This window comes from Astyanax mexicanus, chromosome 20 (assembly GCF_023375975.1).
Source record: "Astyanax mexicanus isolate ESR-SI-001 chromosome 20, AstMex3_surface, whole genome shotgun sequence".
In the NCBI taxonomy this organism is placed as follows: Eukaryota; Metazoa; Chordata; class Actinopteri; order Characiformes; family Acestrorhamphidae; genus Astyanax; species Astyanax mexicanus.
This window is the reverse complement of record NC_064427.1, coordinates 29,327,040-29,340,872: the sequence shown is the minus strand read 5'-3', so window position 1 is coordinate 29,340,872 and position 13,833 is coordinate 29,327,040. Positions and strand designations below refer to the sequence as shown.

The following is a 13,833-nucleotide window of genomic DNA, read 5'->3' as shown; positions in this document are numbered from 1 at the left end:
ACCAATGTTTAATAAAACAGGAAAATAACTTGAAAAGTAATAACCTGTATTAAAAGTTTATTATGGATGCACATTGCAAAGTAATTTTTTCCGTCTAATTTTCCTTTCGGTTTTTCACCCAGCTCCAGATTGTTTGGTCTGATTTTGTGTGATGCGCATGTGTATACAAAGTTTTGTTCAAAAGCACGCTTTTTTTCTGATATTTTTCCCATTAGAAATAAATAGGGAGCGAAAGTGCACACCCACTTATTGTAGTCCTGCTACATACACTTACTCAGATGAGCTTCTGTTTCTGACTTTAAATCTACATGGTGGAGTATCTAAGTAGCATTGTTTAATAGAACAGACAGTGAGTGGACAGAGTGTTTAAAAACTCCAGCAGCACTGCTGGGTCGGATCCACTTTTACTAGCCACTGAAGAACAGGGCATAAAAACAATAATAAAGAATGCAGAGAAACAGATACAGCACTATAGTGCTCCTATATGCTTAATGGAGCTGATTAGATGGACACAAAGTCTCAATACAATGAGGTGGTAAAAATACTGTTATGGAACTGAGAAATTTGGAGTGGAAGACCAGTCAGGTATGATGGGATTAGACCATGTCAACTTTAATATCCTGAAATGTTATACATCTCTGGACATCTCTGGAAAAAAAATTAAAGACCACTTCAGTTTCTGAATCAGTTTCTCTGATTTTACTATTTATAGGTATATGTTTGAGTAAGATGAACATTGTTATTTTATTCTATAAACTACGGACAACATTTTTCTAAAATTCCAAATAAAAATATTGTCATTTAGAGCATTTATTTGCAGGAAATGAGAAATGGCTGAAATAACAATAAAAAAATATTCAGAGCTTTCAGACCTTAAATAAAGCAAAGAAAACAAGTTCATATTCATAAAGTTTTAAGAGTTCAGAAATCAATATTTGGTGGAATAACCCTTTTTTTAAAATCAGTTTTCATGCATCTTGGCATGTTCTCCTCCACCAGTCTTACACATTGCTTTTGGTTAACTTTATGCCACTCCTGTGATCATCCATCCTTCTCTTGATTATATTCCATGGGTTTTCAATTAGGTAAAATCAAAGAAACTCATAATTTTTAAGTGGTCAGTGGTCTGTATAGAAAGCCAGTGATGATGATGACAAATAAGGGCAATGTGTTTATGGCAATACTTGACAAATGACAAAATCTTAATATATTGTACCCTCTAAATAAGAGCATCTCTCCAGGTAACACTCATTTTATTTAAATAGGGCTTAAGGCTGCTTTTCTGTCCTCGGAGCACTGGCAGGTTGGCAGTTCTGCCTGAGGGACAAAGGAGCTTTCAGACAGTTTGTTCACTTGCTGAGAATGACACTGGAGAGTGAGATAGACATTGCCTGGGAAGCAGGGGTCACCCAACAAAAGCTTCTTTTTACCAGTCGCCCGTGAAGAATGGCAGTGACCCACAGCACAGCGTCCGTGAAGAAGCATCATTATGTGACGGACGTGCTGTACCACCGAAGACTGCACTGTGTGGCAGCAGCACTGTGCACTTGCAGTTTTCTGCACGTCGGCCCTTGCAGAGAAATAACGGGTGACCGTTCCTATTAACTAAGTGACGTTAATGAGGATCTAAAGAGAGTGCCAGGTTTCATCAGAACAACCCTGACTATTGTCATTATGTTACATAATATCCAGATAGATCTGCTTCAATAGACCAGAGAGAGAATTCAACCTAACAGCCATTACCAAAAACATGTTCCTCGCATCAATCTCTCACGCATTTCTTATTATTGCATGGCAGCTGGTCTAATGCTATGTCATGCTGAATTATGGACGTTCTTTATGTCCAATCCAACCATGTACCATCTCCTCACTTGATGTAAAAGAGATCAGAATTGAAAATGACGCATCGGATGTGGGACAGGTTTAGCTGCTATGTGAACACAGACTTACGTAAAATTACTCTTCAGAGTGTCTTACATTTTGCCATCTTTATTTTAATTAACGTATCAAAACTAGTCATTTATGGGCATCCAATCAGCGTATAAAGGGTGCAGAGACACCCTCTATAAATTTAAAAATATATATTTTTTAAATGTAAAGAAACCAAGAAACCAGCGTGATCATCAGCACACCCTTTTACAGCAAATGAGAACATATTGTCAGTGTCTGTTAAGCCCAGCTGTGGGCCAACAGAACTCCTTGATAGCTCTTGTAAAGCAGGCAAAGGTGAAACAGAAACATCAAATGAAGCATTCATCTTTTGTGCATGAGTGTCAGTTTAGGAGCATTAACTATTTAAAATAATATAGCCTGCAGTCACATTAAAAAGAAGTGTGAACAACAGCCTTGAGTCAGATTTGGTGAAAATCTGAATTGTGAATGTAGCCTAGACCCTGGTAAGATTTTAGCCACAGACATTTAAACTTAGTAATCAAATGTCTCTTGGTTGTCAGATTGAAATCTGATTGCATTGTGTGTCAGAATATGTAAATTCACTCATTGTGATGCGATTATTACTAGTGTTATGGTTGTACTAAAAGTTTTGGTCTTAAGCCAACATTGTTTCTTTACAATTTTTTTCACTTGGGTGGAGCAGAAGATTTTTAATTATTAATATAAATATCCTATATGAGATATGTATTGTTAAAAAAGGAGACTGAATATTTGTTACTTTATGATAATGTTATCAAATGTATGAACTTAATCTGCATTGAATTTCATCCTCATAACTTTATAAATCATTACACAGCATATCTTTCAGTATTATAGTAAAACCTTTCTATACGAATAAGGGGTGTATTAACTTTTTTCCTTATTCGCAGGCAGGTGGAACCCAACGGAAGCAGAGTTGTCCAGGCTTTAGAATCTGTGCTTTCTGTGCAGGTTCTGGTAGGAACCTAGAATCTCAACAAGCAAAGTTAAAAGTTAGCCAGACATTAAGCAGTCCATTACCTTGGGCTGATTGCACAAATAACGGCACAGCTCCCCGATGTACTGGAAGATAGTAACGTCAAACTTCCTGCAGTCATTCCAGAACTGTGAGGCTGAGAACTTCTTCTTTAGAACACAGGTTGCACCTGTAAACAAACACGCAAAGAAAAGGAGATACAACGTAAATTAGCAGAAAACACTTTAGACAACATACATCTTTAAATCAACATACATTTGGTGTTTTACAGTGAGGAGTAGGGACAGGAAACATAGGGTGTGTAACAATATAATATTATCACAATATGTTTTCCACCATTTCAATGATACTGCAATACTGTGATTCTCAGATACTCGATATACAGCAAGACAAGTCTCTATGCTACTTCATGGCATCTGTGTTACTGAAGAGGATAAAATACTTCTAAATAAGCAAATACCAGGAATTATTATTATGAATTTACTTGTGTCAGTTTTTACACAATTTGACAATCAGTATTCTTCACCACAGGTTAACCTTATTAATTTGACTAGTGTCACCATTTGCACTTTTCCAAAAAAAAAAAAAAACTGGTTCTTGAACCAGTTCCTTTCAGGCTTATGAAAACCATGGTACTTTTCATCGAACCAGCCCAAGTTTCCACCAGTTTCAGTGGAACCATTAAAACGTCACATCATATGGCTCGGCACAGCGGCGACGCTCCTGTACAAACCGATATGCCCACAGGTGTTTTGTTGGTGGAAATCAGTTTTGCAAATTAGGTTTGCAAACTAGAAGGGTGCCAGTTCCACGCTGGTGGAAAAGCGCAACATGTGGAGTAATGAAGCAGTAACTTTAGTAAGTCAAATTTGGGGGCAGGTCTTAGGGAGTTCAAAGCACCTATGTTTTAATAAAAATATAGATATTTGACACCACATATTAATACAGCACGATCGAAAAAAAACAGTGATATAATCACAATATCGATTTTTGTCCCACTCCATGTGTCAAACCCCTGGTATCACGACAGTCTTACAGATAACAGCCTTTGTAATTAAAACGTCACACTGTTTTAAAGAACCACAGCCAGGGACTCAGAAGCCATCAGAAGCAGCACAGTTCACTGAGCTGCTGTTTGTTTCTAGAAAGCTGATCTGGTTTCTACTGAATGGCTTGCAGAGATCTGGATCTGACACAGAGGGTTACTTCAGCTGTTGCGTTTGTCCACACTAACTGTGGTGAAAGAGTTTCTCAGAACATCGTCTTGCCTGGACAAAGTGTCTACATTGGCTGGAATCAAATGTAACCTTGTCCTGGCTGTCACATGAGCAGCCTGAATAAATAAATACATTTGGATGCGACGTACAAGAACAACAAACGAAAACACTCTGAGAACAAACTGCAGTGCACACTCAGTCATTGGCCTGTTCGGCTGCTGAGTTCACTGTCGGCCATTGGGTTTTACTTGCAGCCAGACACAAATATAGATTATGTACATAAAGCAAACAGGGTATGGATTACCAGTCTGTTAATCATTACACAGCGAGGGCATGGTATCTCCTTATACACTGGGGCTACTTACAGACTTCCCCAGAACAGGGAACAAGTATCAGCTAATATATCCTGTACCTAAAATGGGTTCATAGAGGAGATGATTCACACACACTGGCAGACAGAGGTGAAAAGGGTGCCCTCAACAAGAATGCGATGATTACACGCCACACCAAGTTCAACACGCACACTTAATTAATGGTGCTTTCTGTCTCAATTATCTTAATGAGTAATAGCTTAGTAGACACGAACACACATGCTCTGCGGTGCACACAAAAAATGTAATAATGATATTTTGGCCTCTGAGGGCATCACTTAGTTTTTCCAATTCCAGTATCAGGCCACCCATTTCCACTGGTAATAAACACAGTCAACATGTCAGGAGTCAGCACTAAGTAAGTGGTTATTGGGGTTGTGGGTCATTCTCAGGCCAGCTGTGTCAATGAGGTGTCTATAAACTCCAGCAGCACTGCTTTGTCTGATCAACCAACTAGTACCAGTACCTCAACACCCACTGCTAACACAGTATCACGATGTCAGTGCTGAAAATAACCCACCAACCAAATACTAGCTGCTCTGTGGTGATCCTATATTTGACAGCTGGGTCGGATCAAGACCACATCACAGGATCTATACACTTTTTAACCAATACATTTCCATGATTTTTTCATGACTTTTCCATGCCTTTAAGGCAAATTTTCATGACCATACGATTTTTAAAACAGTGCTAACATGGACAATAAAACCAAAAATCAACTAAACCTATAATTGAAATTGATTATAGTAGGCCTAAAATGAATCTGACAATTTTTAATAATAATGTGTGTCAGATTGTTTAGGGCTCAATTACTAAATTAACTCTGAGCTTATGAATTTTTAGCTTAAAATAGATTTCTACATCAATAAACGGATACACAAAGATTTGTAGTCTAAATTTCCATGACTTTTCCAAAACCTTCTGGGTATTTTTATTTTTCCAAAACTGTTTTTTCATGACCGTACAAACCCTGACATCATGTTCTCACCACAAGCAAAATGCTCCAGAGTTCGCTTATGACCGGAGCAAGACCACGCGTTGGGCAGGGGGAAAGATGTGGGGCAGATTACAGCGGAATATGGGGTCAAACTTGGTGGCATAATTAACTTGCGTTAAAAACATAATAATGCATTACTGATTCCACATTAACAGCATGTGTTAACGCTATAACATTGACAGCCCTAGTTAAAATGTTCCGTTTCATGACAAAAACTGTAATTAGGCAGAACCTTCTCAGAAAAATCCATAGAAAAATCCCCTTCCAGATGAAAAAATACCATACATTCAATGGTTTGTCACTTCTATTTTTCTATATAAGCACTTCGAAATAGCTTAAAATCAGTATGTGCATGCTTACCATCACATGCAAAGTGCCTGATGAGAGTCACACATGGTTCATAAGGCAATCAGTATAATGTCAGTCTGTAAAAACATATACTCACTATCTTTTAAAAAATGACTCTCCAAACTGGCAGCTTTACAGGAGGAAAAGATTAACTGTATTCATCTGACTAGTCACAACAAAAGAACAACTGCAAGATACAGAATATAGTATCAGTACCAAGGGCAGAGCAATAATGCAAGGCTATATCCCTGTTGCCTGTTTAGCAACTTCATTTGAAGATAGAAAGGGCATGAAATGACCACCAATGAGCAGAAATTCTCTCATATGATAGTGGCTCCACCAGCAAAGCTCTCATTCACCCTCTACCCTAACACCAGGAGAGTGGGTCCCACCACTGAAACTGTCATCACCCAAACAAACACATATTACACACACATACATACAATCTCCATCCAACAAATAACCCAAAAAACTCTCTGCTAGCCCCCTGGCTCAGAAACACAGCAGAAAAATGGTGGTAAAAAAGAGGGACAGCCTTTTACACAAAGGTAGAATCTAATAGCATACTAAAGGGTTATCCTCATTATTAAATTATTCATTATTTCACTTATTCTAAACAAGTCAACAAGCAATACAGCCTAACTCTGATCTAATGTATAAACTAGAGCTCCAGAAGACTTCTCCAACAGCACTAAAGGCCTGCAGCTTACCTAAACCCAAAAATAGCTTGAACAGCATCTGGATTCTGCCTTCTGTATAAGCCCTGTTGATTGTCTTGCCCTAAAAAGGTTCCTACACAAAGTAATGGATGTGGTATGAATAGCACCCACTAATGTGCCATTAGAAAAGAGCATTACCCAACTCTATGGTGCCCCCGATGCCAACGAGAGAGGCTGCACTGTGGTAGAGAGGCAGTGGGGTGTAGATCACGTCCTCCGATTTGCCGCCGTATGCCCAGAACCCACCTGCTGCCTTTAGAGATTGCAGATGAGTGATCACTGCAGCCTTGGGTAAACCTACAAAAAAAAAAGAAAATCCATTGGTAAAGAACACCATAACACCAAAAAACTACTAAAAAACATTCATAGAATAAGATTCATTATGATAGGACCAGATTAAAGTAGGTTCATTTTTATTAGGGTACTGCTTTGCAATATTGATACAAATACCCATATCAGAAGGTCAGAAAGTTTCTCTACAATGTTCCGGTTCACATTAAAACTGTCAAAACGATTTTTATCTCTCAACACTTAATTATGCAGAACCTTCTCAGAAAAATCCATCCATAGAATTCCCTTTCCAGATTAAAAATGACCATACATTCAATGGTGTGTTGCTTCTATTCATCTATAGAAGCAATTCTAAATAGCCTAAAATCAGTATGTGCATGCTTACCATCACATGCAAAGTGCCTGATGAGAGTCACACATGGTTTGTTAGTAAATGAGTACAATGTCAGTCTGGAAAATCATATAGACACTACCACTTTAATATCAGTTCGTGAACATGAACATGAACTTTTTACAAACAAAAAATAGGTTTGTATTTAACCATAAATCGATCTAAAGTGCAGAAATCAATCAAACGTACAGGCTGTAATGGATAGCTAACTAACAAAGGACTGCAGAAGCTACTAGACTGCTTAGGAACCAAAACTAAACTTTAATAGGCTATTCTTTAGATATGAACCATGGTTATGGGAGAGACTCTCTCTAAATTAAGACTCTTTACATTTGGGTTTTAAATTATTCAAAACTCCACCAACCTTACTGAACACTCAGCAAAAAAATAGAAATATCTGAAACAACTGCAAAGAGTCAGAAAATCTGAAACCACTGTAAGACCTGCTAGGCCAGTGTATACAATGTTCTATTGTAGCTTCTTGCATCTTATTATTAGATTCACGTCGTCCCAAAGTCTTGAGTTTCCAAGAGACATTCTTTGTCAATTCAGGACATCAAAAACAATACAGCTTTACAGAAATTCAGCTTTAAAATGGAATATTCATCAAAAAATGCCATAATATAACTGCAGCATAGTTATACTAGCCCTAGTGCTTTCTTGGCAGGGTGGAAATATGAGCGTTTTCCACAGAAGAGGAGCTCAGAGAACATAAGGACTTTTTTTTATATAGTAAAACACAGGAAAGCAAGTGGGTGCTAGTCTAAATTCTAGCTAACACAGCTACAATCGCTTCAGTTAGCTAACGTTATCGTTCTCTACTAATATCAGTCTGTTATCAGGTTAGCTAATGCTATCGGTCTGTGCTGGGGTGTTAGCGGGTAGCCCGTTAGCTAATGTTATCGTTATCTAATAATATCAGTCTGTGCTGGGGTGTTAGCAGTTAGTCCATAAGCTAACATTATCGTTATCCAATAATATCAATCTGTGCTCGGGTTAACTAACGCTATCGGTCTGTGCTGGGGTGTTAGCGGTTAGCCCATTAGCTAATAATATCAGTCTCTGCTGGGGTATCAGCTGTTAGCTTGTTAGCTATTGTTAATGTTCTGTATTACTGACATATCATCGCCCAAATCAGGTCCAACCTTTAGTTGTCCAATCTTTGGATTTTGAGTTGAAATACAACGTTTAAAGCCAGAATATTGGACAAAAAACATCACTGGTTTATTATCTTAATGTGAGAACAGGGAGAGATAAAGAATAAAGAGATATACAAATGAGTGATTCCTCCAGAGATAATGGGGAATGTGGAATTGAATTCAAAAATCAATATTTTGAGCTGAAAATATTTGGACTTAAACAGCCCCACATTATGTCCTAAAATGTGCCTTATATGTAGAAGAAGCTTCACTTCTTGTCAACAGTAAACAAATCTTCTTAGATAGGAGTATTTTCTGTCATAACCAGACCGAGTTCCAGGAGCTGGCAGTGATCAGGCATCTTGGAATCATTGCCAACAAGAGCTCACATACGCCTATAAATATCCACCACTCAGAAACAGGACATGCGAGTTGAAGCTTCATACGCAGTTACTGACTGAGGAGTAAGAACAACTTTTATGAATGAGTTCTTTCTCCAGATGTAGTTCGTATCACATGACCGAGGCTGACCATGCATGGAATGTAGGGCCTACCCTCGGACAAGCGGACACTGTGCTGTTTCCCAAGAATGCAAAAGATGTCCGCTTATTCTGTTTACTAAACAAACAGTGTAAAAAATCAGACATGTTGCTGGACATACAGCTCAGGTTCAGGGTTAAATATTGTCAGGGATCTTTCACAGGCTCTCCTTTTTTGGTGCTGGGATGCTGCAAATCAAAGAGTTCAACTTCAACACTGTTTGCCCATCACGTCAGAACATACCCCCAAATCAATGTGTATATAAAAGGGAAACAGAGGATAGGTCAGGGGTGTCGCAAACAAATGGAGTAAAGATACTCCAAGCACATCACCATTTACTTTTTCCAGTTTATGAGGTCTATGATCTTAAACTTGAGGAGAAAATCAACCAATGAGGAAAAAGTGAGGCAAGGGGTGGAGGAGACGAGTGTTAACACAGTCCTTTTGCAGACTGAGAGTAAAACCCAACAGTTGAGACTCTGTCCAGTGTTAGATAAACTCTGGCAATAGTCAGACTGACTTTTATTAACCCCAGAAATTTAACTTTGCTCAATTTGCTGTGTGCTAGCACTCTGTCACTAGCAGGTGTTTGTAGTGTTTCTGATGCGTCTAAATTTCGCTGCGCTAAATTAAGTTCTGTACTTTTTCTAATATTTAGCACAGAATAGGAAGAGACTGAACCAGTAAACAATTGGTTGCCAATTTAAAATATCAAGTGCATTTCCATAGTTCATCCCACACAGCAAGCAGATTGCTCTAAAAAGACTAAAAATATTGGTTTATTTGGTAATATCATTACATACCAGTGGTTCCTGAAGTGAAGATATAAAGTGTTGCGTTCTTCAGTGAATCTGTAGATCTGCGCTCAGCTGGTATGGGCTCAGGTGAGGCGTTCTCTAGCTTATCTAGTAGAGAGTGTACACCAGGATGGGAGATCTCATTCTTCATTGCCCATACCGAGATATTGTCCTCATGAAGATTGGGCAGGATGTCCTGTAGGGTGTCCAACAGGTCTGGAAGAGAACAAGAATCTATAAATTTCCCAACAAGATGTACTCTTACAAATAAAGGCTCCTAATTGGTTGAGTGTATGGCTCTACAGATAACTTTTATTTATTTATTATAATGTTGTAAAAAAACATGTATCCTTGTTTTTGTTGTTTTTTCCTTTTGACATAATATGTATGTGGCAGTTGTTCCTACACTGCTTTTTAGCGAATCTCATGATGAACTAACCAATAGAAATGCTCCAAAACAAGCTGTTATAAAATCTTTTTACATTGATTGTGAAGGTGTGCCTGACAGCACTGAAGTGTAAGGTTATTGTTTGATGAGAAAAAAGGGTTATAGAATACATAGAATAAATGGGTTATACACAGCTTATTAATTAAATGTTTTAAGACACCTATTGTGGTACTACTCTTAGTAAGGCATCATCCTTTTTATTTTTCCCCTTTACTCGATATCATGCTTTCCACTGACTCAATCATTTTTTATACAGTTTCTGCCAACATTAACAGACTGAAACTCAAAAAAAGCGAGAAGAGGCCTGGAACACTAAGAACACTTTCCAAAGGAAATGCTCGTAGGATTGTTAGAAAGGAAAATCAACATTCCTGCTTGGCTGCAAAATGCTTTGAAAAGCGTATAACTGCCTCTATAGTGTACTTTTACACAATAGTGGTGGTTCACTATTGTGCTTTACAAATTTAATCTTAAACATGTCAGAAGCAAACCATTTTTTGCATCTATTCAGTAAAATAGATTATTCCATTGTATGAACGGCCAATAATCCTGTTGCCCACCATTCTATATGATCTCCTTCCATAAGTCAGCAGCAGAGACAGCTACTTACGAAAGACAAGAGAAAACAGGTGTTGCTTTCCAGGGCACTTACGGGTCATGCTAGACTGAAGCCTTATAGTATGTGTTTAATAGGTTAAGCAGGTTGACGGCGGCTTACACCATGTGCTCTTAAAGTACACAAGAAATAGAAGCTCTCTTAGTGACCTGGGCACGGTGGGTGAGAACCTACATGCTATATATATAGCCATATATAGCATTTATATAGCAATAATGATTTGTGCTACCATGTGAAAATGTGCTACCACAGCATATATACTTGTACTTAAACTGCCTAAATAATACAGCAGGTAAGTCCAGGAAGGACATATGTTGGTGTCCTAAATCACTGTAAACAGGCACATATAATGTAGCCCAATTAATGTTATAAGAATTGTTTTTGTTTTAATCGCTATTTACACTTTTGTAACACTCAATAGTATGTTCAGACTATAATGCACTCTAGGAAAACTGAATTATTATAAAAACAAAAAACACATGTACACATTAAAAATTGTAGATCAGCTCATGCACGCAGCTGCCAAATAGCCCATATCAAGGGGAAACAGAACGGGACAGAACAAGTATTATTTTTATAAATAAATTAAAAACCACGATAATGAGTTCCACAATGTGGTAGGTATTGAAATCTTCACAGCCGCATGTGTGACACTGCTTTAACAATCAGCACTGATACTGGTGCTTATTCAGCAGTTGCGAACCATGCTTGTTTCATTAAGTGCCTTTACCTTGTGGGTTGCCAGGATTTTTATTTCCCGCCTAAATTGAGGTCGCTGAAAATGCAATAGTGGGTTGTCATTGTACTTTACTTTTAAGGTCCTTTCTTAAAAAAAAAAAGTAAAATACATGAAAGTTGTATTTGTCGACAGCATAGAGTGAACACTGATTAGCTGGCAACCTGAGCACAGATTAGGCACGCACATGGACAACGGGGCAGAATGACAGGTTTGACGGCACGCAGCAAAAGGCAAGCTTTTACAAATGGTCTTAAAGTTGTTTTAAAAGCTGTTATTATTCATTTATTAACAATGTTGCACGTTTTCCTGATATTATATGTTACGCCATTAGATTAGGACGTTCAGACAAAGCTGAAGTTAGTAGAGATATCTGCTTCCCGTTATATAACACCATCTCAAGGGAGTCCTACTCTATTTCCTGTGCTGCATGCCAAGTCCTGGAAAGCAGGAGGCCACATATAGGGGCTAACATATACAGCACAGAAATAAGGAGGAACTCCAGTGCAGGAGCAACCCGACCCAGTCGCTAACATAAGAAAATTAATTAGAAAGCTCTTTGCAGTTGGTATGTTACAGTAGCCTAATAGTTTACTAAGCAATAAAGTGTAGCCCTATACAAGTACACACAAACATATAAGTACTAGTGCATATAAGTACATATAAGTACTAGTGCAATTGAATATCACTCAAAAATTACTTTATTTTAGTAATTCAGTTCAAAATGTGAAACTCAAATTATATAGATGTATTACACACAGAGTGATCTATTTTTGAAGCGTATTTCGTTTATTGTTGATAATTACGGCCAATTAAAACCCAAAAATCAGTGTCTCAGAAAATTAGAATATTATTTAAGACCAATTGGTACTTTTGGCTGCCACGTCCTGCTGGAAAATGAAATTTTCATGGAGATTTCATTTTCCAGCAGGATTTGGCACACTGCCCACACTGCCAAAAGTACCAAATTAGAATCTTAAATAATATATTTTTTTTATTACTGAAATAAAGTAACCTTTTATTTATATAAATCTGGTAGATATGAAAAATGAGAACAGTGCATTTTTGTTATTTTCCATCAAGCAGATTGAAATGTCTTGTGATGTGACTAAATGCCCATACTGCGATAACGATGTTGAAACGGTATTTTGTGCCACCCTATGTTTATATTATGTTAACCTTATACAGCTTTACTGCACGTCTTGACTGTGACCTTCTACAACTAGTATATGTTTGGGTGTTTTTTGCAGTTTCAGTTGTCTCTGTGCAAGATAAGAAGGAGTAGCCTATAAGAAATAACTCGCAAAGTTAGTGCAACTTTTTTATTAACATTACAGACTAATACTATGACTACCATTTAATGTGGAACAGGGATCAGATGAATAATGAAAAGAAGTCAGAGCACATCATCTTCATTTTAAGCAGCCAAAACAAGCTGAACCAGCCCAACGTGTTTTGGCCACGTTTTAGCCTATATTCGTTATCACTGATAGCAGTGGAAGCAGCAGTCGGGTGGAGTAGCCTATATGGCAGCCTGCTCTGTCTGGTAGTTTCCGCCACATTGTAAACACACCGCCTGTGAGTTTCCCTTCCAGGGAAAAAAATACTTTTAGCTTTCTATTTTTTTAAAACTACAACAGTTCTAAATGAATCCCCACAGCACACTTTGCTTTAGTTTACCTGCCCCAACCACCAGCAGTTTGGCTCCACACGCGTTGAAACAGTGTAGCAGAGATCTGGATTTGATGTTGGTGTTGAGGAAAGCCACGGCGCAGCCCAGCTTGCTCAGGCCGAACCAGACGGAGACGAAGTCGGGCTCGTTGCTCATCAGCATCGCCACCGTGTCGCCCTTCCTCACGGTCCCCTGCTGCTCAAACACCTGAGCCACCTTGTTGCTCCTCTCCTCTATCTGGCGGTAGGTGTAAGTCGCGCCTTCGAAAATTAGAAAAGTCTTGTCTGGGATTCGCTGCGCCTGCTGCACGAACCTGTCCAGGACAGTGACGATCTTGGTGCGCTTATAAAACTCCAGCAGAGCGCCATAGCGGATCACCTTCAGCAGGTAGAAGAGGTCTTTCCAAAAGTAAGGGAAGCACAGGCGCTGAGCGAGGAGCGCTGAGAAGACCCCCGTGAGGAGAGCAGTCGCCCAGGTAACTGAGAGAAACATGCTCTCTACAGTGGTGGTGCTAATCAACCCGGATGATAAAAAATTTTATAAGCTAAAACAATTCACATAAAAATAAAAACCCACGCTTTTTACGCTCGCACGCGCATCCTTGAATAAGGGCTGTAGGTTACTTTCCTTATCGTAAATTTAT

The 13,833-nt window shown here is 38.5% G+C and overlaps 1 protein-coding gene across 1 annotated transcript in view; it reads right to left on the bottom strand.

Annotated features, from left to right (window-relative positions):
- slc27a6 (solute carrier family 27 member 6) overlaps window positions 1-13,833 on the bottom strand; it is a 33,685-nt gene extending 19,852 nt beyond the window's left edge. The window contains exons 1-4 of the mRNA XM_049468534.1: window positions 13,199-13,833; window positions 9,725-9,934; window positions 6,699-6,857; window positions 2,953-3,077 (exon numbers count right to left, since the gene is read on the bottom strand). Of these exons, the coding sequence (XP_049324491.1) occupies window positions 2,953-3,077; window positions 6,699-6,857; window positions 9,725-9,934; window positions 13,199-13,682 (978 nt within the window). The 5' untranslated portion in view covers window positions 13,683-13,833. The remainder of the gene's footprint in view (window positions 1-2,952; window positions 3,078-6,698; window positions 6,858-9,724; window positions 9,935-13,198) is intronic.